The sequence below is a fragment of the Vespa mandarinia genome, chromosome 2 (genome assembly GCF_050613455.1).
Source record: "Vespa mandarinia isolate Hongniang chromosome 2, ASM5061345v1, whole genome shotgun sequence".
In the NCBI taxonomy this organism is placed as follows: domain Eukaryota; kingdom Metazoa; phylum Arthropoda; class Insecta; order Hymenoptera; family Vespidae; genus Vespa; species Vespa mandarinia.
The window spans coordinates 10,065,642-10,092,978 of NC_140811.1; the positions used below are offsets into that span (position 1 = coordinate 10,065,642).

Below are 27,337 nucleotides of genomic sequence, written 5' to 3' on the forward strand. Positions count from 1 at the left end.
CTGTTGGCGTTTCTCGACTTCGAACCAATATTCGTAAATATGTGTTTTATATTTCAATACCGAAAGAACTTCGTGATACTAACATTTCATACATAATATCATCGAATCGAGCAAAATTATTCTCATAACATTGTGAAACCCATTCAGGTAGCATATATCAAGGTAAAATTCTATTTTACTATATTATATACAAATTAGACAAATTATTCAAAGTATTGTTAAAAAAAATAAAATAAATTTGTACTCCAGTTAGTAAGTAAAATTATAACATGTTTTATAATAATTCAAATAGGATACAGTAACAATAATTTCATCAGAAACTTTTTTGTAGATCTATCGATACTCGTATAATACGTAAAAATATTACTTTTGTACTTTCATACATCATACATACATACATACATACATACATACATACATTCATATATACACACATACATAACATACGCACGCATGCACACACGCACGCACGCACGTACACACACACGCACGTACACACACACGCACACACACACACACACGCACACACACACACGCACACACACACACACGCACACACACACATATATATATAGACAAAAATATACCATCTAGGAATATTTTGGACTGTTCAACATAAATTGAATTGCAGCATCCTTTTTATTCACATGTATCTATTAAACAATTTTATAAAAACCGTGAAAAACAGTGAGGAACAACTAATTATGCTTTGTCGTTTTACTTTTCTTTTTTAATCGCATATTTACAAATTGGTAACATCAAAATGTACTTCCCGATTCTCTATAGTAGAACTGAAAAAAGTTGCAAAAAGGATGAAAAAAGTCATATATATATATATACACATTCACATGTCAAATGTGCATCGTGTGTTATATTTTCTTAATTGCTTGCATCCGATTGGATACCCCACAGGATAGCCAACTATGTAGCGTGTATCATGATTGGTGCGTCTGAACGTCAAACCATATGGCTATTGGCTGATTTACTTGTACTATCGTTAAATCCTTTCTAAAAGTATTTCGTCGCATCGTTCGACAAACGGAGAGTTTTGTGCGCTTAAGTTTTTTTCATACAGTACTAAAAACAACAATTTTCAGCATGCAAGACTCGTGACCATGAATCATTGTGCATTCTCGTTTTTATCTACTTCTTCAGCATTATTTAATGCATAACATGAAAATAAATTTAATAATAAAAAAAGAATAATTAACGTGTCGCAACGTATTGCTTTAAATGTAATGTGATACACAACACACCGACGCGCAGATAGAAATTAAATCACAGGATATACGTACAATATAAAGTATGTAGGCCAAGTATCATGATCGTTTATAGATACATGTATAGGTACAAATACGTAGTCATAGGTAGATATAAGAAGTAATGTGAGAGGGCACGTACGACGCTCTCTTACGGTTGTCGCGACAAACGGTAGTATCAATATGGTTGTTGCCGAGAACGCAGTTCGTGAGAGGATGCTGTTGCATTAACTTGCTTCGAACTCTCTCCTAACATGAGATGTGCCATGATCATAGAGAATAATTTTACGTAATATAAACGATCGAACAGAGGTGACTATTCGACATAAACGTTACCGCAATGGAGACTCCCACAAGCACGACCAATAGTACAGTGGCGAACATCCCGAAGCAAGGTAACGCTGTTTTCTTTTATACATCTCCCACGACGCTTTACCCGTTTGCTTGAATATCCCACATGTTTATTTGTATTTCAGTATTCGTAAGCATCACACGTTGACTCAATAACGTGATATGTTTTCTCGTGGAAGATCAATACGATTTCTCGTTTGTTTCTTTTACATTTTATTCTTCTATCATATTCCGATTTGGAGAATTATGTATTCATTGTGGAGTCATAAAAGTATATTCATTTTGAAAATCTTTTTAACATAAAATTATGTAGATTTTCAGAACGAAGACTCGTTATAATTCGTATTTATCATTTGTTATTATTTGTATTGTCTTTTATGTTCTATTGTGGTTAAATTCAAGATTATTTTTATATCGTTCTGGTGCTATGGGTGAGAATTGTATAAATTCTACAGATTTATTTCTTCAATAAAAATATTTTAACATTATATTTATTACAAAGAAAAATAATTTTATATCAAATGATATTTACCAAATTAATTAATATAAAAAATTATTGATTTAACATTATTGCATTACATATTGTTTATAAATGTTTTCAAATACTTGTTTTTTAATATGGAATGTTTTACATTGTTTATTAACACTTACATTGTTACGGATATATAGATATAAAGAAAGCTACAATTAACAAAAAACAAGAAAATATGATGGACAAAGATACAAAATCTTTAACAACAAATTTATTTCCATGGATTTTTGAATTTAGAAAAATGTGTAAAGTTATATACAAGGATTGTAATATGTCTTCTTTAACAGAGCTTATGCAGTACTATATGAGGTAATATACATAAATTATACTTTTTTTATGAAAAAAATTTATATTTTAATTTTATAACCAGTATTAATTATCTGAGAACTGGTTTTAAAAATAATAGTCTAAAAATAATAGCATTATGTGATTGTGTGATATATATAATAAAAGTAATATATACACAAACACGTGTTTTACATAGTTTTCAATTATGACCTTATAGCTTTTAATGATATTCATAATGATTAAAATCCGATATATTCGAGTAAAATTTGCATAATTACATAAGAATATTTATTATAATTTTTTAATATTTGTAACAATTTGTTATTTAGTTCACGAAAGATTAGATAAAAAAGTAGATGCTATTTTCTTATTACAGAAATATAAGCATCAGTATAAATGAATGTTATACAAGACCTCTATGGGCAGCACGGTTGAAAGACTCTATTAGTGATACCTTAGTTTTATTCTTATATATTTATCGTATGCTTTCAGAGGTAAGAATATAAAAACTAAAATAACTAAGAGTTTAAAAATTTATATTTAAATAAATTTCTTGTTAAACAAAATATATCTTACAGAATCATGATAGATGTATTTATCTTAATTATATGTCAGACTTACTGGCAATATACATAGATATGGAATTAAAAGCATCAAAAAAAACTAAGGAAGATCAGGGTAAAATTTGTGCTAGACTTATTTCTTGCTTATATGTTTATCTTGGTATGTATTCAAGATTTATTTTATTTACAATTAATTTATCATATAGTAAATGATTGGGTACTTTTTGTAGAACATTCCACAGAACATTTATTAGATACTCTTATAAAAGTACAATTTATGTGTCGCAGTTATCATGCCATCTTGAATCCATTAATAACGTAAGAATGTTTTACGGATTTTATTATTATATAAATTAATATTTCTATCTTAATGAAAGTTGTGTTACAGGAAAATTATTAAAAATATTCCCCTGCATCCAGAATCAAATATTATGTATGTGCGTTACTTACTTATATATCGTCTGTGGAGGAAAATAAATAGTAGCGTGCCAATAAAAAATGAAATTACTGCAACTGCAGTTACTTCTCTTGGGCCACCACCTACTTTTCCACATTTATTGGATGACATATTACCAAAAGTGCCAAAGTTTCAATCAAATGCTGCAAAATTTCTTTTGCAATACAAATTTGACACAAGAAGGACTTGCAAAATATTTGTACAATTTTCTAAAGAAAGTAATAAAAGAATATATAAAGAGTACATTAAGGATATAAGAGCAACTATGAGTTCATCCAGTATATGTGATATAGAAAAGGTAATCAACTTTATAACATTCTTTAAAATTACTTTCTCAAATTTATTTTTTATAATGGAATATAAATTCGTTTATAAAAATATAATTATGTGCGATACAGAAATAAATTGTAAGAAGCAACTATTTCATACATATGTACAATATAAAACAATACTATATATTATATATAATAATTTTATATTTGTATGAAGTATAACATCATTTATTATCTTTGGATACATTTTTTTTTATTATTGAATAGTACATATTAATAATGGTTGCTTTTTTTCTTGTCAGGACGTCGACCTAGCACCTAAAAATATAGATAATTTTCATAATAATGTCAATTCTAATTTATCTGATAACAGTAGTTGTAGTAACTTTATTTCTTTGCATAATTCTTGTAAATCTGTAACTATAACAGATGAAACGTGTTTTAAAAGTTTAGGTAAAATTTCGGATAATATTTCTACCAATCGTGTTGCTCCAAAAGTATTTACGAAAATTAAACCTTGTTCTCAAAGAAATTTGAAAAAATCGAATAAAATTATAGTTATTGACCTAACAAGTGACATACAGATTGAAAAATCCGTGATAAATAAGAAAAAATCTAAGAAACCTGCATGGTTGGAAGAAGCCAAGAAACAAATAGGTTTAAAAGCTATGAAAACTTCAATGAAGATAAAAAGAAAAATACAGAAAAAAGTGGATAATACCAATTTAACAAAGTATGCAACAGAAAGTCATTGCCAATTGCAAGATACAACATTAAGGACTTCCAAAGTAACTTCCAAAGATGATGCAGTAGATTCTTCTATGTGTGATGTTAAGAACAGTGGTAACACGGATTTAAAGAATTCTAATCTTATTCTTTCAACACTTACAGAATCATTAACTAGCGAAAAATTAGCGTCATCGATAATTTATACAAAAAGTTGTAATGATGTCAATATTGATTCAGCAACAGCTAACTCATCTTCTGATAACAATGAATGTGTATTCAATGCAGCTGTTGAAACTGTAGATGCTCCTATAAATATTCGGAAATATTATAATGGTAGTGATGTTTTGGAATTAAAGAAAAATAGCACTATAAACGATAGACTTAAACAGGCTGTGATTAAAGGACTGATAGAAAAAGACATTTCTATAGAGAATGAAATATGTGAAAGAAGCGATGGTAACAAGAAAATCTGTGATTTAAAACCGCAACCTTCAATTATAGAAAGTATCACAATAGATTCTCAATGTAATTCCAAAGACGAGGTAAATAGCTTAAATCTTAGTAAGATCGTAATGGAAAGTAGCACATCGGAGGACGTAGTTGCCTATTTAAAAGTTAAGGAAGACGAACATGGTATCCACGAAAGATTGAATAATAAAAACATAGAATCTGATTGTGTAAAAGAACGAGATTTGTCTACAAATTCTTATTTTGAAAAGACCAATGAAAGCCAAAGTATAAACATAATTGAATTAGAGAATAATAGTAGGAGTAAAAAGATAGAATCTGAGAGATGTACAATTTTAAAATCATCTATGAATAACACATTCAAGTATGAAAATAAAGAAGGTTTTCTTATTAATAATGAAATTTTAGAACAACAGCAGACATTTCGTGAATCTCAAAAGAATTTTGAAGTCTCTTGCCCTGGATATTTAAGTAATACAGTAAGTTTCAGCATAATGAATGGAGATGATTCAGATGTACAAGCTGAAGTTGAAATTGGTAATTCTATTGAAGGTGGTGATGAAATGAGCACCATTAAGACATTTGATTTTGAAAATAAAATCTATAATTCAGAAGAAAATTTAATTGATATTGCAAAGAATATAGCAATACATAATATTGAAATTAAACATACATGCAAAGAAGACATTGTAAATAATCAATATGTAAATCAATCTATAGAATATGATAAACAAATATACAATAAGAATGATAGCAAACAAAAAATTCCTATAGAGAATGTAGATCAAAGTAAGTCCCATAGTTATCCTGTATTACCGACTATTTTTCAGAAAGATGTACAATTATTAAAAAATTCTCATGATGGTAATGCAATCAAGAATATAAATAAGGACTTCTCTGAAATTGAAGAAATAAGCAACGATCCTAAAAGCTCTGACAAGGGATATATTATACATAGTACTGAGTTAAGTACTGAAGAAAATATCGATGGTCTCTCCTTATTGGCCAGTGTATCACAACATGTACCACATTTAAAAGCTGAATCTGAGATACGATGTGATCAAATCAAAGTTAAAGATTATGCCGTTCTAAAAAATACTTCATTTAATCAAATCATTGATGATGAAACAGATACTAATGATTCGTCCAATACTATATCACAGCTTTGTGAAAATCCCACAACTGAATTAATTAATCAGATTGTCGGTGTTTATCCAGAAGATGAATTAGAAAAAGTGGAACTTTGTGTTAAATTAACATCTACGAGCAATGAAAATACAACAAACGTAGAAAATGCATCTTCCGTGAACGTTCCTCACATTTTTCAAGGTTCTATGAATTATGAAACATCAGATACATTGTCAAATATTATGGTCCCACTCGAAAATAATGTGCAATCTACTAAAGAAAATACAAATGTTATACTGAATGGAGAAACAGTTGTGTTGCTGCAAAAATCACCAAATAGTAATTTGTACATCATCAATAAAGCTGTAGAAAATGCAAGAAATCATAATGTCAATGAAACAAGTAAGATCATGGAAAAAACTTGGTTAACACCACCTTCGGAAGACTGTACATCATTTGAGATTATCAACACTCTTGATCATACTTTTATACAAGAAAAACATTCTGTTGGAGGAAAAAAAAGTATTAAAATAGAACCTAAAGAAGATAATGCCATATTAAATCTTGCAGATGAAAAATTATATACAAAAAAGGCTTCACTCAGAGCAAATATATTATCTACTCTTCAAGCAACTTTGCAAGATATTGATGCTGCAAGCCTAACTACAACTAATGAAGACAATGATAAACATAAATCTTCATCACAATCTATCTCTGCTTGTAGACAAAATATTAAGCAAGAATTTACTACACTTCCCAATCGTATTACAACTAATTATGCTGTACAAGGATGTACAGGAATGCATCCACATTCGCACGAAGCAATTGAATCGCAACATCCATTACATATTCCTGCATCTCATCCTACTGCGTTACCACCATCAATTTGTAGTAATTGCTCAGCTACTACAGATTTATGTGTGCCATATCATAAGCACTGTACATCTGTCTCTTGTAGTTTACAAATAAATACTACTGCATCTTTGCACTCTCATGTAAATACAAACAACTCTCGTGGGAGATCACATTGCTCATGCTTAAGTTGTACATATGATATAGTTACACATTGTCGACAATGTATACACCCTGGTACAGATTCTCATGTATCATGCATTGAAAGTAGCTCATATTTTTTGCCTACGCATTCATCAGTACAACCATCCACCGTCCAGGAGCATGACAGGACGAAAAATGAAACTGTTATAGGAAAATTGTATGATGATAAAATTTTATATAAAGTAAAACAAGATCTTTTACAAAAAAATACATTAGAAGAAATTGATATGAAGTGTGAAACAGCAAGATTGAGTAATACTAATTTCAATAGTAAATTACCTCTTAAGAAAAGATTAAAAGCACATGCTATGATGTCAATGACATATAAAGAAATACCAATAAAAACAGAAAAATTAGATAATTATCCTGGTATACCTATGATGTCCATAGCAGCTTTAGAAGCACTTGATACTACACAGAAACATCAGGAGCAAATTGTAAAACCAGTTTTTGAATTGTCTTCTACCAGAAAAGATGATTTACATAGTAATTATCATTTTACTGCAAATTTAGTACGACGAGATTATTGCAAGGACATTCATGATACCACGGCACACGAATCAAACGCTACAGTATGCCAAGAATCTTGCCATCAAAGAAGATTTAAAACACCTGCACAGCGTAAAGAAATCGCTGCATCCGAAATGACAACGATAAAACGATTTTCATCAGAAACTATAGCGACAGATGTACCTTATAAAAAAGCAAAAAAAATGCAATCGCCCACCAGAAGAACCAGAAGTTCGAAAAGAAATGTCCCTAAGGTAAATTATTCTTATTCTGACAATGATCCAGAATGGAATTCATCAGGTATATTAAAACGTAAACGTAGGAAAAACAGTCGATGATCAATACTGTTTAATTACGAAACTCATTGTAAATGCCACAGAAATACAAAATAAAAAGATGAAAATATGATATAAGTGACAAAATTGTGAGTGTGTAAATTCATAAATATGATGTGTATGTGCGTGTCCACATGTGTGTAAATATAAGTTCTCATCGTTGGAAGATACTATAAGTGATACCTGCAAATAAATAGAAGATCAACTATGAAGAACATCATGGAAAATCCGTAAAGCATCATTGTGGAAGATTTTTAGGAATCATTTTTTCATAAGATATAATATTTAATTAATTACTGTAATAATGTATGTGTAGAGAATTTTAAGACTGTTATTTAGAATCTATGTTTGTAACATTAATTAATCAAAGTAAAAATTGTATTCAAATAATACAAAGTTGTATTCAAATAATTTATTTTAAGTTTAAATTTCATTCCTATCATGTTTTCTTAAATTTAGTAAAAGTCATATAATTTTCAATTATGGTATGTTATATCATTTTGTCACTGCTGTGATTAACTTATAGAGTTTTAAAATAAATATTTATGTAATTATGTATATATAAAATATGTACAAACAAACATGCCAAATTCTTCTACTTTACATACGCTTCGCATTGATAAAATTACGAGGTAAGATATTTTCTTCAACATATGATAATCTACAAATCAAAAAAGATATACAATTACACATTTTTATTTAATTTAGCCCCTATTCACTCAGAAAGTTTTTTTTTTTTTTTTTTTTTTTTTTGTAAATATGTAATGAAGTTATAAATGCATAACCTGCAAGACTTTATTGTCGCATTATTATAATAATATCGTTTTCTATCTTATATAAATTTTATTTTATTATTAGAAATAAATATTAATTGTTAAAATATATTTTATAGACTATAGCAAAAGAAGAAAGTAGATTGGGATATATATGAAAACTAAGTTAATGATTGTTATGATCAGCAGTGTTATCTTTAAGTCATAATACCAAAACTAATTCATGAATAAACAAGTTATTAAGAAAAAGTTTACAGAGGTAATAATGTAAAAGATATCCACAAAATAAAATACAAATGTATTAATGTAACTGATATAAGAGTTTTCTTTTCAGATCTATTATTTGATAAAACATCAACTTTTATAAATCTGTGATGTCAACGAAATCATCAAATGAACCAGAAGTAATGACATGACAAAAAAATGGAGACATTTTGTGTACTCCAAAATTTTAATCTGTCCATTTGTTTTATATATATACATATATATGTACAAACATACATATATAGGAATTCCACATAAATGTTGGAATAAAACAATTATGAATTATTGTTTCCAGGTATCGAAGTATAGCATAACTAGTCAATTAATTTATTTTACATTTAACAAATATCAGCTTTAATTTAAATAATGAGATGCTTTTTAATCGTAAATATGACATTATCGTATCTTTGTTTTGCTTTATCGGTATATGCAAAAAACATATGACTTGTTAAACCATTTAATACATTGATTGCCTGTTTTCTCAGTAAGACTACAATGATTATAGATGACTGGGACTCTTAAATTTAAAAAATTTACAGATCGAATAAAAAGAATTTGGAATAATGCAAATAATTATGTAATAGTGTGAACTAAAAATTATGCTATTCAATAATTACTAATTATTATTAATTTTTGTTTTTTGCTATTAATAGAATAATGAAACTATGAATAAAAAGAATTTTATTTTTTTATTAATAAAATATGTACGTGTAAATTATTATTTAAAATATTAATGATCAGTTTATTTTCGTTGATTTAGAAATTAATAAACATTTTGGAATGAACTATATTAAAACAGTATAAATGAAGATAGGGCTAATCATGACAGCCGTAAAAAATGTTATTACTTTTTTTGTGCAATTCTATGGAGTATTTATATTGAAAATGTACCATTTTAAGCTTATTAACAAATTGTCAAAATCAATCGAATACACTGTGGGCTATAGTAATCAGTAAAATAAATACATTATTGATAAAATATATGATTTTTAATTATACTATGCAATAATTTATCATTATAATAATAAAGATTTTATTGTGGTCTCCAGGTTAAAATGTACAACATTCACATGGCAGTCAATGTGTTAATATGTGTACATAAATATTTGTTTAATCATAATCACTCGTTTAAACAAGATAAAAAAAGAAATTTGTAGAAACGAAACTTATGAATATAAACTTGCAATAGTTATTAAATCCAAAAGGGAAAATCTAGTTCACAGCTTAAAAATGCATAAATAATATTATAGAGTATATTAATATATTTCAATTTCATTGTAACTTTACATTCTTTATGAGAACATCTATGTTAATATGAAAAATTATTATCATATACATCATATAACTTTCAAACATCACTAAATGAACAGATCATAATTAAAAACGATGAATATATCAATATGCACACATTTTTTAAATTTATTCATCTTTAACATAATTATCAACTTCTACAATATTATTTATTGATTTAAGTTATTAATATTAGTTAAATAAATTTATAAATTTCTTGAATATAATACTTCGGTGCCATATCCCAATATCTGATCTCAAACCTGTGATTTTTTATTATGTAATATTGTGTTATACAAACATGCTACATCATCTCATATAATTTAACAACTTTTATTTATATTGCCAAATAATTCACTTGTTATAAAAATAACATATTGTATTCACATATCATAATCTTTTTTTTCTATTACTGAATATTATCTTTTTTTTATGAGAAAAGTCAACATTTTTATTCTCTATTAAAAAAGATATAATTTAGCAATGTTCGCGCGCGCATGTGTGTGTGTATATTTTTCATTATTTAATATTATGAAGTCTGAATAAATAAGTCTGATAGTTTTAGTTATGTCAATATAAATTAAAACATTTCATATCTGTGTAATGTACCAATTTATGCTTATTAATTTACATTTTAAAATATTGAAAACTTGTAGAAATTCTTACAAGTGTAGATTTACTAAAGAAAAAATTATCAATTACAGTTTTACATCTTAAAGCAGTTTATTACTTTATTATAAATTGGTATTATATTGCATTATTTGGCAATTGTAAAATAAAGACATTATATTTTAATTATTATTGTTTTAGCAAGTACAAACTCAGTCTTATAATATATATAAATAAAATATGAATTAAAATGCAAATTTATCTACCGAGAATAATACTTTTCTTATATTTGAAATATTTTAAATTTATATATGAATGCGTATTTTTCTTCTAATAATGATAAAAAGAAAACACGATCTTTATTTCTTGTAAAATAACTATTATAGACCAAGTGTTTAGTGTGTCTCAATTTATAAGAATATGCTATTATTATAATATTATGATTTTATTCAAATAAAGTTTATTTAAAAGATGAAAAGTTTGCTTGCTAACAAATAGATAAACAAATAAACGAACAGATGCAAAAATCAAATTTGTTTATAAATATATAAAGATGTATATTTCTTATAGAAAATGGCAATTTATTATTTAGTCAATATTAAACTAGATATATAATGTATCTATAATAATTTCTTTTCTTAAATTTTTTTCTTTATTTTCTCTTGAATCTGTTTTATATCATAAGAAAAATACATACAACATTTATTATGCTTAAAAAACTCACAATGTGTAAATAATTAGTTTTATAGTCAGTTTCCCTTACATATTATAAATTTACAATAGTTGAAAAATATCATAAATAACAAAATATGTTTCTTTCGGTTGTTAATGAATGTACTTACAGTATTGTTATGTATGAATATATGTACATATTTATATATCTATTTGTTTTATTTATTTATACCTAAATATAATTTAAAATATTTATTTAAAAATAACTTTGCTTAGTTTGCTAAACTTACATTGGATACATAATTTATAATCATTAAATTTTATGTTATACAGAAGATATCTTAAAAAATATTAATGTTTAACGTATTACAATCAGCTGTGTGTGTGTTTATATATATATGTGTATACATACACACACACACATATATATATATGATCATAAAACTATAATTTTAAACAAAACAAAAAAGGATAATATTAAAATAAGTGAGCTAGAGATTATAGAAAAAGTTGAACATTTTTCGAAGATTTCTGTAAATTCTTTAACATTAATGAATAATAAAAAATATATATGAAATATAAAAACATCAATTTGTTGCATTTGAAATCAAACAAAATAGTCATAAACAATATCAAACTTATTGTCATAAATTATGAGATTAAATATATTTTATATTAAATATATTTTATCCTAATTTGATCATATTAAAATAAAAATAACAAAACTAAAATAGGATTTTAAACATATTTAAATATGACATTTTTCAAAATCAATTTCTTATTAGTAAAATTAAAATAAAAATCTTGTACTGAGAAAGAAAACATAACACTTATTCGTAAGTAAACATTAATGATTTTTCAAATATATTTACACAAAAAAAATAATTAAATTGTTTTAATAGTAAATCATTTGATAATTTCAATACTAAAACCTAAAATATCTTTTCTATTTTTCCTTATGTTACTAATGAAATTTAATATACATGGAATATGTTGTATAATAGTTCTGTGCCACTGAGTTTAAATAAAAATATGTCATTTTCTTGTATTGTACCCTGTTAAGATTTAATATTATTGTATATTAATCATAATCAGAGCAAAGACAACGGTTACATATTCTAGCTAAGCTAAAACGAAGTATTATTATGTTTACTGTTAAAATTAATTATTTTCTCTTAAAATCTTCAATTACGATGGAAAATTTTATTTCTTACACGATATTATATTATCATCTGTATGTGAACATTTAAGGAATCATTATATGTGTTTTTCGAATAAGGTAATTACTTTTAATAAGTATTAAGAGAATATCGTGCCCTTATTACTTTCATACATTTTTACTTGCATTATTACACTTTATCATTAATATATATATATATATATATAAACCAAATTTTTACAAGTAAATATTCTGAGAAAATGTGATAATAAAATTAATATGTTGCTGATTTAAAATAAAGTTATGTACGTTTCCTTAGATTTGTTTGATTAAAATTTAATACAAGTACACTCCATATTTTTATTATATCATTAAAAGATTAATGCAGTTTTCAATAATACCATATTAGAACCTGTTATCTATTGTGAATTATATATCATGGACATCAGGTTATTAATTATTGTTTTTTAGTTTTATATGTATACTAAAGAGTATAATGTTATTGCAGATAGAAAATTAATTCATAATGAGACAATAAACAATTAATTTTTGTAAAATATTTGATTATACAATAATTATGGTTAAAAATCATGAAGCTAGAAAATCAATATTTGTTAGTATTCCCCATTATACAATCATATATACTACTTACAGGAAACTGTTCTTTTTAATATTAAAATGACATATAAAATGTTTTTACGTATATATCGGGATTCAATAACTTCTACTAGCTTCTATTTCTCTCTAATAACTTTAAAATTATATAATTTAAATGTTGTCAAATAATTGTTTTAATAGATGGTTTATAATATTATTGTAATTAAATAATCAAAAATTGACAAAGATGAACTATTGTTAGTATACAGGGTGTTTCATTTAAAACAGGCTACCTAAATATCGTCTATCTGTGACAATACGAAGAAAATTTTTTTCGTAAATATTTTAATGGTTTTTCCAAGATCACTTTGTTTTTTTATGAATATACAAAGGTTTTTTTGTTGTTGTATGTTAACACAACAAAAAAATAATATTATATATTTATCTGTGTTATAATATGACCTTAAAATAAACTTGATTTTAAAAGTTAATTTAGTGTGGAACTTATTTTCAGCGAGATACTAGATTTTAACGATATAAATCACTCAAACTTTATTACTAATAACTAATTTTGAATTTAATATTCAAATACATTATCTATTTATAGCATATTCATGAAGTTATTTAATCTGCTATATTGTCAATATACTATATTCATAGTATTCTTAGATCTTATCCATCATATTTTCAATGCAAATGTTTTTTACTTCTTTGGTGGTAATACAAGCTTGTACATGATAGACTGCATGTTATGTTTTAACTGCAAATGGTGGTATCTTATGTATTTTTTGATCACTGATTCCATCATACTGAAAAATTAGTAAACAAAAATAAACATAGTTTTCTTATTTTATAAAAATATTGACATTATTTTTAAATGTTGAAAGTGGTACCTCTTCAATGATATGATTTGTGTTGTCATGACATCAAAAATATATAAGTAATAAAAGATTTGTTTTCAAATACAAATAGAATGTAACTAAAAATATTGAGATAAATAAACTTTTGTTAAATTATTGTTCATCAGATGGCATAATTTCTATTGTAAGTCTATTAACTACATTACATACTATGCTTTACATATTATAATTTATATAATTAAAAGCAGCTATAGAAGAAAATAGAAAAATATATGCAATGCTCATAAAATGGATTTAGAAATTTTTTTACATATTAGTTACTTGTCTTACTTTGATTTGTAATTTGTAGTGACCATAAATCTTCAATGCAGACATCTTCAATCGATGATATCACATAATTATATGCTATACATGACATTCATGCTACACATGATATATATATATTATTCCGTATATTTAACGCGATTGATATTATTTTTTACAAAACTATATTTACTATATTTAAAATTAAATTTATCAGTTAAAAGATTTATAGTGAAACACATAATATGAATTTTAAGTAACAGTAATATAAAAGAAAATTTATATATATAATAAATAAAAATGTGTGTGTGTATATATATAGATTATTGTAGAGTATAATACATAATTTATCATAATATAAAAGTGATATTTGATTCAAAATACTAACAAATTTTAATATCAAATTACCTTTCATTCCAGAAAGTAAATCTTTTGCTTGAGCTTGTGTATTTGTTGAATATATAACTCTACTTGCATCTAAAAGAGGTAAAAGTTCGGATGTAACTTTTCTTCTTTTTACTGATGTTTCTTCATTAAATGACGTTATATCAAGTTTTCTAACGTTGGGCTTTATAGAAATTTTAGTTGAAATTTCTTTCATACATTTGTCTTGTACAAGAGGTATTTTGGAAATTTGTGTATCAGATTTTGTAATACTTCCTTTTAAAGGTTTTAAGCAAGATTTTTCTGTTGGTATTAAAATATTGTCTTCTGTTTCTACTTTATACAAAAGATTAGTATCTCCTGATACACCTTCTGTTATCATAATTATAGAATGTTCATTCTCTATATCATTTTTAAAAATAATATTCGATTTTCGAAAATTCAACATTATACGTTTTTTTAGTGGTAAAGAATCATCTAAATCCATTAGATCTATTTGTTTCCAAAAATGACTTGTATTTTCCATTACCTCCTTGTCTGTATATAATTGGTTGCAATCAGAAGATATTTTTATATTTTGCTGTATTCGTTCATAAGGTTCAACTGATTGTAATCCATTTACAATATGCTGTATATTTATATTATCATTCTCTGTAAATATAGATTGTGAATCCAAAGGAATTGAATTATTTGATATTAAATCATACTGACTGAAAGGTAATGGTAAATTAAATGTTTCTATCAATTGTTCTGTTGGTAATAATTCAAAGTCTAATTGCAATGAAGACGTCGATATATTATTATAGGGTGGCACAAGAAGATCTTCAGTTTGAATTGGTAAATGATTCGAGGGTACATCCTTGGAAATACATGCTTCATCTATTAAAGTTTGATTTGTTATATGTATTTTTGAATCATTTTCTTTTAAAATATCCGCTTCTTGGAAATCATAAATTTGTTCCATTCTCATATCATTAGATTCGCGATCAGACTTTTTAAAACCAAAATTTGAAGAAAATTCTCTTGATTCAGAAATTTTTATATCTGATTGGATAAGTAATGGTGATGAGCACGAAGAAGATATATTTTTAAACATCGATATTGAACCATTGTCATCCAATGAAAATAAATCAAAATCTTCTTCTGCTTTTGCATTTAAACCAAAAGCAACTATGTCTACACATCTACCAATCGAATTTTTTTGATTAGCACATTGTTTACTTTTTTTTCTTAGTACAGATGGACCTGTAATATCTACCAAGGGTTCTTGACTGTACAATTCAACATTTTTTTCATTACTAACACTTAATGTTTTTTCTTCTACACATTTTTTAATCAGACAAGGGTTTATTATCCATTCATTAAAATTTAACGTGTTATAGAAACTATCATGACCAATTAAAGATGTTAGAGAGCTTTGCAAGTCTTCTAATCTATTTTGTTTATTTAATATATCTGCATATTCTTTAGTATCAATGTTCTTCGCATCATCTATAAAAAAAAGTTTTGGGCTTTTCTGGTACTTTTTTGCCACAATTCTAAGCCACTCCAAATTTTTTTTACATTTATTCTTTTTCCTTTTATTCAAGGAAATACATTCCTCATTATCTTTAGAAAAATCAATGACTATTATTTCTCCAGGTTTTACATTTGGCACTAATTTAAATTTTTTATTTTTTTCTATCTTTTTTTTAATATGATTTTTTATAGAATTATCATTTTCTTCACAAACACTTTCCATTAATTTATTTTTATCTGAAGCTATTTTCTGATTTATATTAGATATACAACTCAAGGAGTATATTTCTTTATTCTTGATAGTATTCATATTTGTCTAAGCATTTAAACAGAATATTTAATGAAATACAATATCTAATGATAAATATAAATGTAAAAAATTGAAGTTACCTCTGAATTAGTATAATTATATATTCTTTCAGTTTTTATTGTGGAAGGAAATTCATTATATTCAGTTATCTCAATATTTTCTTCGAGTACGAGGAAATCATTACATGCTTGTTTTAGATCAAATAAGTTTGGTTGCATTAACCATAATGTTTCATTTTTACAGTTAAGAGGAAGTTTAGGTACAAGTTTCAATAAGTCTGCTTGCATCTTTGGCATATGTGATCCTAATATAGCCACAGCTAATTCATCAACTTGTTTTGCGTCTTCTGAATTTTCTTTTATTTTTCTCCAAAGCTTTAAAGTGAATAAATATCTTATATATTTTATCCCTGTTATAGACTCTTCATTTGTTTTTAAATTAGTCAAGCTTTTACTGTAAAATAAAATAATAGTTAATTGAGTAATATGAGTCGAAATTTAAACAACTTTTCTTTAAACACAAATGTAAATAAAAATTATTACATACGAGAATATAAGATCACAAATCTTTGCATATCTTTTAGTAATTAGCTTAATCCTAAGTAATACTTTAAATATATGTTCTTTTGATTTATCTGAAATTTATATAATTATATATAAATATTATTGAAACATATAGCATAATTAAATATTTAGTTCGAAGTTCTTGTTTCTTTTTTTAATGATTAACATATATAAACTTACTTAAATATATCCATAATGCACTAAAAAGTTTTGCAGCTACCTTAGAAGGATCCTTACAGCGTTTGGAAGTTCTTAATTCTATATCTACATATATTGCCAATAATACTGATATTTTGTTTAAATAGGAGTTATGATTGCTTATGTGCTATATAAAAAATAAATTGTATGTGTGTGTGCTATTATTATTCTTAGTTATTAAAAAAAAAACACCTTATAATAAATACTATACCTCACTAATATTGTGCCAATAAAAATGAAAAAATATTAATGTATTACTCATATGCTTTTTCAATTTAATAACTTCATATGTCATAATGTAATTGATTTCCATAAATTTTAAAATATTGCTGAAAAAGTAAAACTTCATTGTATATATTCTTAATTAATATTTTAATTATTATAAAAGCCTTACTTGACATAGATGGAGAGCAATTCTTCTAGAAGATGGAAACTTCTCTTTCCTATAGATGAATGCATTACTCTATCAAATGTAACAAGCCATGAAAAAACTTTTTCGAATGATTTAGTACTATGCAATTTATTATTCTGTACTTCTTCGTTCTTATTTCTCAATACTCTGTCGCAGTTTTCATGTATCAATATAATATCTGTTTCTTCCTTTTCATGTAGCAATGCTTTTTTATCAAATACGTTATCTAAATGAAAGATACTAAAGTTATACTTCGGAAATATATTATTATGATTCAAATATAAGAAAAACAAATTATATACCATCATTTTGTAATGATTTAGACAAAGCTAAAGAACTGGTAATAATCGTATCTTGAATAAGCTGTGCCATTTTCTGAAAAATAAAAGAAAGAGTTCCAAAAATAGTATGAAAAACAGAATTATGATAAAATAAACAAAACGGTACGATAAAGAACATATGCATTAAAAGTTCCCTACTGAAATAATAGAAGAAAATGTTTATACATAAAAGTTATATTTTATCGAAAATCTTTTTTTAATCAAACATATATAGAAGAAATAAGATTAAATATTCTACATACATAGTGACGAAAAAAAAATAGATTGTAATTCGTCTTAACAATAGTAGTGGTAATAACGATGGTGTGATGATAAAAACGACAATAACACGCTTGTTGAATTCCACCATCCGTCTGTCATTTTTTGCTCGCACTTATGATATTTTTTTCAACAACTTATCTCATTCATTTTTCTATATCATAGTTGATTTACTAAAGTAAGGGGCAACTGTACTATAGATTTTCCAAACGTATTGCCTTCTACCAAACGTGATGCATCACATAGTTAAGTAGAATAATAATCTCAACCAAATTTTAATAATAATAATACGTACATTTGCGGCTATTAAGACTGTTCAACATCTTTCGCCCAAAGCGTGTATGACTTCAGCGACAGGTGTGGACAAAATATGAATTACAAGCACAAACGGGGAACGCTGTTCCTACCATGCACCTATCACATTGGTGTATAAACGTTTAGTTATATCATAGGTGATTTAATAAGCTATGAATTAACACTTTTCAATCTTTCATATTTATATCTTTCTTTTCTATCATCATATGTATTCTAAGATGTTCATGATGTATTTACTTATTTTTCTTATCTTTATTATTATTATTATATTATTATATTGTATATTATTATTATAGTAATAGTAGTACTAATAGTAATATACTATAAAGTGGATTACTCCTGTAGGAAAAATACTAAAAATAACGCTGGGAGTTCTACTTCGTTAATAATGTAGAAACAAACAAATGTTCTGATTTCTATAAAAATAATATATAATTTATAAATATATATTCATTAATTATTATTTTTTATAAAATAATCTATAAATGTATATACTATATGCATTTGTCATTAAACAAAATTATACCGCCGTTGTATTTTATCTAGCACAAATCAACTCGAAACGTACATTCCAGTTATCAGTGGAGGAAATAAATATGAGATTGGATAATAACGCCTTATTTAATTATTCCTTATCAGATAAGGAAAAACTTCAAAAAAATTTCGGCTTTCAGTGTAAAAAATGTATTAAAATATTACACAATTGTAATTGTTTATCAGTTTAAAATATAGTTTTACTGCTACGTTTCAAGAATTTTGAAAAATTAAAGATTTTTTTCTTAATTTTAGAAATATATACTAGGTTCTCTATCATAGGGACATAAACTTTACTTTTCCCAGCTATATTTCAAATATTGTTTTTATTGCTTTATATCTGGACATTCATTGATAAATTTTTTAAACATTTTAATTATTTTTAGATAATTTTTTAAACGATTTTAGATTTCTTTTTGATCTATATATTATAAGAATCGGTTTGTTACTTATGTGTATATAAAAAATACATTTATAGAATCATAATATATAATAGTAAGCATAAAAGTGATAGTGTACATTTTAAAGTAATAAACAACTAATTTTTTGAATTTGAAATTTAAAATGCCAGAATGAGTTATCATAGCTTTTTTATGTGACCATCGTGAAAAGCATTTCCTTGCGTTTAAATGGATCAGAAAATCTGTTTACGGAAAAAATAAGCAGGCAATCGTCTACTTCACGGAACAAATACACATCATTCTATATGAAAATCAATAATGGGAGTACCAATTTCTTCTCTTTTACCACAGATTTCAAGGGACGCCACTACACGATATTTTTGTTTGCGAAAAATGTCGAGAACAGCGTTTACACCAATAATGAGTCAAGACGTAATTCATGATGTAATTTTAATGAACAACGTCTCATTTTAAAGATGAACATTAAGCGAGGTCCTCGCTTTATTGAATTTTTGAAAAAGTTTTATTTTTAGACATAAACTATTATTAAAGAAATATCATTTTTCGACACATTTTTTTTAAGAAAAATGAGAAATTTAAAATAAGCATTGTTCATCAAAATCGGTCCATAGTTACGCTAACTCATTGTTGGCATAAACTATTATAAAATCGAATAAAATTTAGTAATAACATTGTTACTTTTATAACTAATAATTATATATATATATATATATATATATATATATATATATATATATATATATATATATATAATTTTCGTGCTTAATTATTAATAATTCATTAATAAAATAATAAACTGGTTCAGTAAAATAATAATAATATTACTATTACTTAAATAAAACAAGTATAATAATTATGTATTTTTTAGAGTACTCTATTACTTTATTATTCTACGATATTATAATATATTACTATTATTTTATGTGGATTCAGAAACAGTGCATGTAATATCAATCTGATATGAGAGTAGTATCTATGTTCATATTTTTTAAACGAATTCTTTTAATCAATTCAATCCTTCAAACCAAATGCGTTAATAATGTGAGGAGCATAGTATAGTTGAACAAACATATATTGATACAATAAATTAAGAAAAGGGTTTATCTTATCCTAATGTGTTTCTAGTTTTTATTTTTTCTACACCCGTTGCTAAAGTCACGTATAAATTGAGCAAAAAATGGTTAAATACAGCTTTGATTGAGTGGATGAAAAATGAAATCTTATAATTTCGTTTAAAAGATAAAATATATTTCTATACATTACAAACAATTGTTTTGCATTGATATCATATTTTACAAAAATGAAAAAAAATGACAATACTTTAAAACTGTACATAGTATAGTTCTGTGTTAAAATTATTTTTTTATGTAATTTTGTATAGAAAATTCTATACTTCTTGAAATAAATCTCCTAGAAGATAATTAGGTATTTCTGATTGATCTCTTTCGATATATATATTATTACATTCCATATTTTGTCTATTTTTTGCGTGCTTTTCATTATCATATGCAATATTACTTTCACTAATATCACAAAATATTTGTTCTATTATATCACAAGATGGACTTGGTCTTATATCAAAATGATTTCCAAGAAATTCTAAAACAGATTTTCTGGTTTTCAAACTATTAAGATATACCCTATCTTTTTTTGATAACATTTTCTCAGTCATAAATACTAAATGGTGATGGAAACATAAAAAATGTGCATCAATCCTAGCTGTAATATCTATCCAATCTTGAATACAACTAAGTGGTGTAGTTGTATATCCTGAAAAAAGAGCTGGATTTGTTAAAATACCTCTTGCACTCATTATTCCTTGACAATTAGTTGTTTCATATAGTTTTTGTGCATTTTCTAGATTTTTCACATCTCCATTAGCAATAAGTGGTAATTGTACACTATCTCTAACAATTTTAAGATCATCTAAATGTATAGGTTCATAACGCATTTCAGGTGTTCTTGCATGTACAGTTAAAAATGATACACCAGCTTTCTCTAGTGTTTGACAAAAATCAACTGTTCTGCGAATATCTTTTAATATACGTATTTTTACAGAAACAGTGAATGGATGAGGCACACGGTTTCTGACTTGAGATACTATGTCTTTTACAAGTTCTGGATGTTTTAACATGTCTACACCATATCCTTCATTTATAGCCCATCGTTGCGGACAACCACTGTTTAAATCAACTCCATCACAATATCTGCGAAAGAGAAGTTGCATTATGAACATATATCTAAATGTATATTTAGACAAATAAAATGTAGTTATAATATACTTATATAAAAGAAGCATACGGAGCAATTATTTCTGCTGCATTAGAGAAATCTGCTACATTGTTGGCTGCAAACTGTGCAATAAGTGGAGTATCCTCCTCTATTGTTGAAAATTCACTATCTCTAGCTTTAGCTGACTTCACAAATGAATTTGCCACTATCATAGGTGTGAAGCAAATGTCACATTCATATCGTCTGACTAACATTCTAAATGGTAATCTGAATGAAAGCCATTCATAAAAAAACATTGTTAATACTAATTCATATTTAATTTTATTAAAAACTGGCAGCAAAAAATAGAGTATTCATAAAAATACTCTATTGTTACTTACTTACTATATCTAACCATTGGCGCGCAGACCTTTATTATTCTCGGTTCTTTTAATAATTCGACAATATCGACCGTCATCTTCCTTAAGATGTAAAACGCTACACGTTGTAAATGCTTCAAAAAGTTATTTACCCATAGTAATAATAGTAACCAAGATGTAGAATCTGTTATCATTTATGTGCCAACGTAGCATCATCTGTTGGAATGAAACAGAGAAAAAGAGAACTGTGAATCGATTATATCGTTCTTGCGATGTGCGCGGTAACTTTAGTAAATGATTACATCATATTTGCTTGAAATTCCGGAAATAGTTACTACACTACACTGTAGTTCCGGTTGTCGATCTACTCTTTATTATATACCGTTAATTTAATTGTATGTATTATATAAAGTAGAAAAATTATATCGAGAAAAGTAATATAACAGAGAATTATTATAATATTCAAATGATAACATAGTTCTTTATGTCTTTCAAGTAAATCTTATCTTCGTAATTAATTTGATGAATTTTTCGAATGTTCGGGATAGTTCTGAAGTCACAAGAAGGCGGAGCATCTAAACTCGATTTTTGATTGGTTCAAAGTCTTGCAGGCTATTGAAGATTGGTCAATGCAAGAATTTGTTTGTCCTTCTTGCATGTTCTACGAAAGTGATAATAGCGTGCATAGAGTGCGTATCGTGAGTCTTTGTAGGAGTTGCATCACTACACGTGAAGTTGGTCTTTAGATTTCCGGTTCGTTTCTTCACCGAAATTAGACTTAATCAAAGAAATAAACGAAAATGTTGGCTGCCACAAGATTGTTTAGCAGAAGCTGTAACGGTGTTGGCTGCGATATTGTCAGAAAACAGCAGTTCAGTACGATACTTAAAAATGTAAGTTTTGATGGCGATTTTCATCACGTTGAGCGAATCATTGATCGAACAAAATGTGTGCGTCGTATACGATTTCTATATCACGTAAAAAAAAAGATTCATTCCACTATGTTTTATCGTATCTATTTGCTAAATGTCCAGCAATTAGTGCAAATTAACACATCAATGGATATAACGTATTGTTTGTGATTGATTCAGAAACCGGCTTTTCCTTTATTTTGGGTAGCTTTTATACTAAGGATTCCTTAATCATCAAGAAAAAGCGTTAAATAAGTCTTTCAGGATTGGTAGTGGAAATATACAATAATATTTCATCACTTACATGATTGGCAATTGCTAATATATTACTAATATATTTTACTTTTCTTTGAATGCATATATATATATATATATACATATACATATACATATATATATATGAATATTATTTAAATAATTGTTTATATAGTTCTTTCTCATATATCATAATGATTTTTAGGTTGCAGCTCCTGGAATTGTCCTGCCTCAACGTTATACAGATTTACAACAATGTCGTTACAAGTAAGTAATCTTTTGTAATGATTACATAAAAAAGTAAATATGATTTAAAAAAAAGTATTTCTACTTTACACATGTTCGAAGAAATTTTTGTAATGTATATTAAAAAATGTTTTTTTTTAATATATTTAGATCTGAAGGTGTCAAAGGAGCTGTTATTGGTATTGATCTTGGTACAACATTTTCTTGTGTAGCAGTAATGGAAGGTAAACAGCCAAAGGTTATTGAGAATTCTGAAGGTTCACGAACAACACCATCTTATATTGCATTCACCAAAGGTAATTGTTTATAATGTTATTCCTTTGGTTATTTAAACAATATTTTAATATACTGTTTTAGTTTGTTTTTCTTAGATATATATTTAATAAAATGATAATAAAGACATTATAAAATTTTAGACGGAGAACGTTTAGTGGGTATGCCTGCTAAACGGCAAGCAGTTACAAACTCTTCTAATACATTTTATGCAACTAAACGACTCATTGGGAGAAAATTCGATGATGCTGAAGTGAAAAAAGACATGTAAGTAGTGTATATACTTTCTAAATTAAATAATAGTTGCACGTATTATCTTATTACAGGAAAACAGTGTCCTATAAAATCGTGAAAGCATCTAATGGAGATGCATGGGTACAAGGAGGAGATGGAAAGATGTACTCTCCTAGTCAAATTGGTGCTTTTGTACTTATGAAAATGAAAGAAACTGCAGAGGCATATCTTAGCACACCAGCTAAAAATGCTGTCATCACTGTGCCTGCATATTTCAATGATTCACAAAGGCAGGCTACAAAGGATGCAGGTCAAATTGCTGGATTAAATGTGCTTAGAGTAATCAATGAGCCTACTGCAGCTGCACTTGCATATGGTATGGATAAAACAGATGATAAAATGTAAGTATTTATTTATACTTATATTTATTTTCTAGTTAATTTTTTAAGCACAAATATACAAATTTTTAATTAATATATATTCGTTTAGTATTGCAGTATACGACTTAGGTGGTGGTACTTTTGATATATCGATCTTAGAAATTCAAAAAGGTGTTTTTGAAGTAAAATCAACTAATGGAGATACATTTTTGGGAGGTGAAGACTTTGATAACGCGTTAGTTAATTATTTGGTGACTGAATTTAAAAAAGACGTATGTATTAATAAATTGTAAAGATATAAGAAATTGTAGAAAAGAATTTTTTCGTAACATAATCGGTAATTACTTATTTATAGCAAGGTATAGATGTGGCCAAAGATGCTATGGCTATGCAACGATTAAAGGAAGCAGCTGAAAAAGCGAAAATTGAATTATCAAGTTCTTTACAAACTGATATAAATCTACCATATTTAACCATGGATTCAAGTGGACCTAAACACTTGAATCTTAAACTTACAAGAAGCAAATTTGAAAGTCTTGTAAATGACCTTATTAAACGTACTGTACAACCATGTCAAAAAGCTCTTTCTGATGCTGAAATATCAAAATCTGACATCGGTGAAGTTCTTTTGGTTGGAGGGATGACTAGAGTACCTAAAGTTCAACAAACAGTTCAAGAAATATTCGGTCGACAACCTTCAAAAGCTGTTAATCCTGATGAAGCTGTAGCTGTTGGTGCTGCTGTTCAAGGTGGTGTACTTGCTGGAGATGTGACTGATGTTCTCCTTCTCGATGTTACGCCTCTGTCGCTGGGTAATTATTCTATATTTCTCATAAATTGTTGATTTTAACGAATGATGTATAATTGTCTAATCTTCTCTCTGACAACAATGAGGATATTTCATTACTGATATTTAAGCGAAATAATTAATTTAAATTATATAAATTTTAGTTATTACTTTCGTCTATTCTTTACAGGTATCGAAACACTTGGGGGCGTCTTCACAAAATTAATATCGCGAAACACAACTATTCCTACGAAAAAAAGTCAAGTATTTTCCACAGCAGCAGATGGTCAAACTCAAGTAGAAATTAAGGTTCATCAAGGCGAACGAGAAATGGCTTGTGACAATAAACTTTTAGGGCAGTTCACATTAGTCGGAATACCTCCTGCTCCAAGAGGAGTTCCTCAAATTGAAGTAACATTTGATATTGATGCAAATGGTATCGTTCATGTATCTGCTAGGGACAAGGGTACTGGCAAAGAACAACAAAGTATGTAAAAATAATTATTTTTTTCCAAATTGCTTATTTTATTATTACTATGATGGTTTTATTTTTCGTCTCCAAAATTTATTCTAAAGTAGAGTAATATATGTGGAAGTCTTTAACTGAGTAAATTTATATAATTTACATAAAGTAAGTCAAAAATTATGTTGATTTAAAAGTATTTTATCTTCTGGTTGTTATTTCTAGTTGTAATTCAGTCCAGTGGTGGTCTAAGCAAAGACGAAATTGAAAATATGGTAAAGAATGCAGAACAATATGCTAAAGCAGACAAGATAAAAAAAGATAGAGTAGAAGCTGTTAATCAAGCCGAAGGAATTATACACGATACGGAATCTAAATTAGAAGAATTCAAGGCACAACTTCCACAAGACGAGGTATAGTAATTATATTAATTTAATAATATGTGCATTTACAACTGATTTTTAATGTTTAATTTATTTTTAGTGCGATAAGTTGAAAGAATTGGTTGCCAAGACAAGGGAAACATTAGCCAAAAAAGATGATATGGATCCAGAGGACATTAAGAAACAAACCAATGAATTGCAGCAAGCAAGTTTGAAATTGTTCGAAATGGCATATAAAAAAGTAAGCATGTATATGAATATGAAATATTCAACACGTATTTGTTTCTAATTGTCTCATATATTTGCTTAATCTAAATCAATGTGATTGATATAGATGGCGGCAGAAAGAGAAAGCAGCAGCGGCAGTAGTAACCAAAGTCAACAAGAACCTCAAGAGAAGAAAGAGGAGAAAAACTAATGGTAAAAATTCCTCAATAAATACAAATTTCTTGCACATAGCTACATAAACACCATTATCGTTTTACATACCCAGCTTAAAAAATGTCATTTTGTTAAATGTATATAATCAAATTCACTAACTGTGTATTTGTTGCAAATTTATTTTTTTTTATTGTAATGTGCTCTCATACTGAGAGAATTAGTTCGCCAATAAAAGTGGGAAATATTAGCTCGAAGGTAACAATAATTTCCTGCAATATGTATTGATCGCAGTTTCACTTGGAAGCAATTGTCGGGCTAGAAAATCGTCTTGTAAATTGTGTACATAATCCAGTGCATAAAAAAATATTGCTAATGACATGTTTATGCAGCCTAAAATGTGAAATGACAGATGGTGTTTAAGAATACTGTTCTCGCCTGTGTCAATTTAATGATTAGACACTATTTCGTCAACAGTGTTAAAATTCTTAGTATGTTAGTTCATTCTTTGCTACTATAGAGTTCTATGGTAGTTCATACAGTATGAATGTGTATTATGATTGACAATGAAAAGAATGTTATAAGAATGCTTGGTATATATAGACAGATATATAGCATAAGAATTACACAATACGTATATAGTTAATTATATATAAAATGTATTATGTGCTATAACGTACTAATATCGTATACATAATATGATCTA

General features: G+C 26.6%; 4 protein-coding genes across 13 annotated transcripts; 2 read left to right on the forward strand and 2 right to left on the reverse strand.

The window, feature by feature from the left end:
* The first annotated feature begins 1,084 nt into the window (after window positions 1–1,084).
* LOC118444270 (uncharacterized) lies at window positions 1,085–11,757 on the forward strand. The gene is made up of 8 exons (XM_035872387.2): window positions 1,085–1,654; window positions 2,280–2,451; window positions 2,807–2,924; window positions 3,009–3,153; window positions 3,224–3,311; window positions 3,382–3,748; window positions 4,025–8,580; window positions 8,841–11,757. Exons 1-7 carry the CDS (start codon window positions 1,600–1,602, stop codon window positions 7,949–7,951), a joined length of 4,872 nt encoding a protein of 1,623 aa, XP_035728280.2. The 5' UTR covers window positions 1,085–1,599; the 3' UTR covers window positions 7,952–8,580; window positions 8,841–11,757.
* Window positions 11,758–12,371: 614 nt separating this feature from the next.
* On the reverse strand, window positions 12,372–18,945 carry LOC118444363 (uncharacterized). Of its 9 annotated transcripts, none has more exons than XR_014983849.1 (10): window positions 18,444–18,748; window positions 18,163–18,235; window positions 17,843–18,086; window positions 17,660–17,777; window positions 17,431–17,575; window positions 17,234–17,321; window positions 16,768–17,140; window positions 14,503–16,693; window positions 14,206–14,291; window positions 12,372–14,121 (listed from the first exon to the last, which is right to left on the reverse strand). XR_014983849.1 is itself a non-coding variant. In XM_035872579.2 (10 exons), the coding sequence occupies exons 2-9, from the start codon at window positions 18,230–18,232 to the stop codon at window positions 14,239–14,241; spliced, it is 2,901 nt and encodes a 966-aa protein (XP_035728472.2). In that variant the 5' UTR covers window positions 18,233–18,235; window positions 18,444–18,748; the 3' UTR covers window positions 12,372–14,121; window positions 14,206–14,238. The 9 variants fall into 9 exon arrangements, 5 of the variants coding, with proteins under 5 accessions (XP_035728472.2, XP_035728480.2, XP_085521085.1 ...); XM_035872579.2 differs by having other exon boundaries at window positions 14,884–16,693; XR_014983848.1 differs by lacking the exon at window positions 14,206–14,291.
* Window positions 18,946–20,634: 1,689 nt separating this feature from the next.
* LOC118444757 (tRNA-dihydrouridine(20a/20b) synthase [NAD(P)+]-like) lies at window positions 20,635–22,627 on the reverse strand. 2 transcript variants are annotated; one of them, XM_035873333.2, is made up of 3 exons: window positions 22,343–22,627; window positions 22,032–22,229; window positions 20,635–21,937 (listed from the first exon to the last, which is right to left on the reverse strand). In XM_035873333.2, the coding sequence occupies exons 1-3, from the start codon at window positions 22,513–22,515 to the stop codon at window positions 21,118–21,120; spliced, it is 1,191 nt and encodes a 396-aa protein (XP_035729226.2). In that variant the 5' UTR covers window positions 22,516–22,627; the 3' UTR covers window positions 20,635–21,117. The 2 variants fall into 2 exon arrangements, with proteins under 2 accessions (XP_035729226.2, XP_035729236.2); XM_035873343.2 differs by having other exon boundaries at window positions 22,347–22,626.
* A 352-nt stretch (window positions 22,628–22,979) lies between these two features.
* Hsc70-5 (Heat shock protein 70 cognate 5) lies at window positions 22,980–27,337 on the forward strand. The gene is made up of 11 exons (XM_035872747.2): window positions 22,980–23,214; window positions 23,693–23,754; window positions 23,884–24,029; window positions 24,150–24,273; window positions 24,333–24,641; window positions 24,730–24,892; window positions 24,976–25,432; window positions 25,598–25,894; window positions 26,096–26,283; window positions 26,354–26,494; window positions 26,588–27,337. Exons 1-11 carry the CDS (start codon window positions 23,122–23,124, stop codon window positions 26,669–26,671), a joined length of 2,064 nt encoding a protein of 687 aa, XP_035728640.1. The 5' UTR covers window positions 22,980–23,121; the 3' UTR covers window positions 26,672–27,337.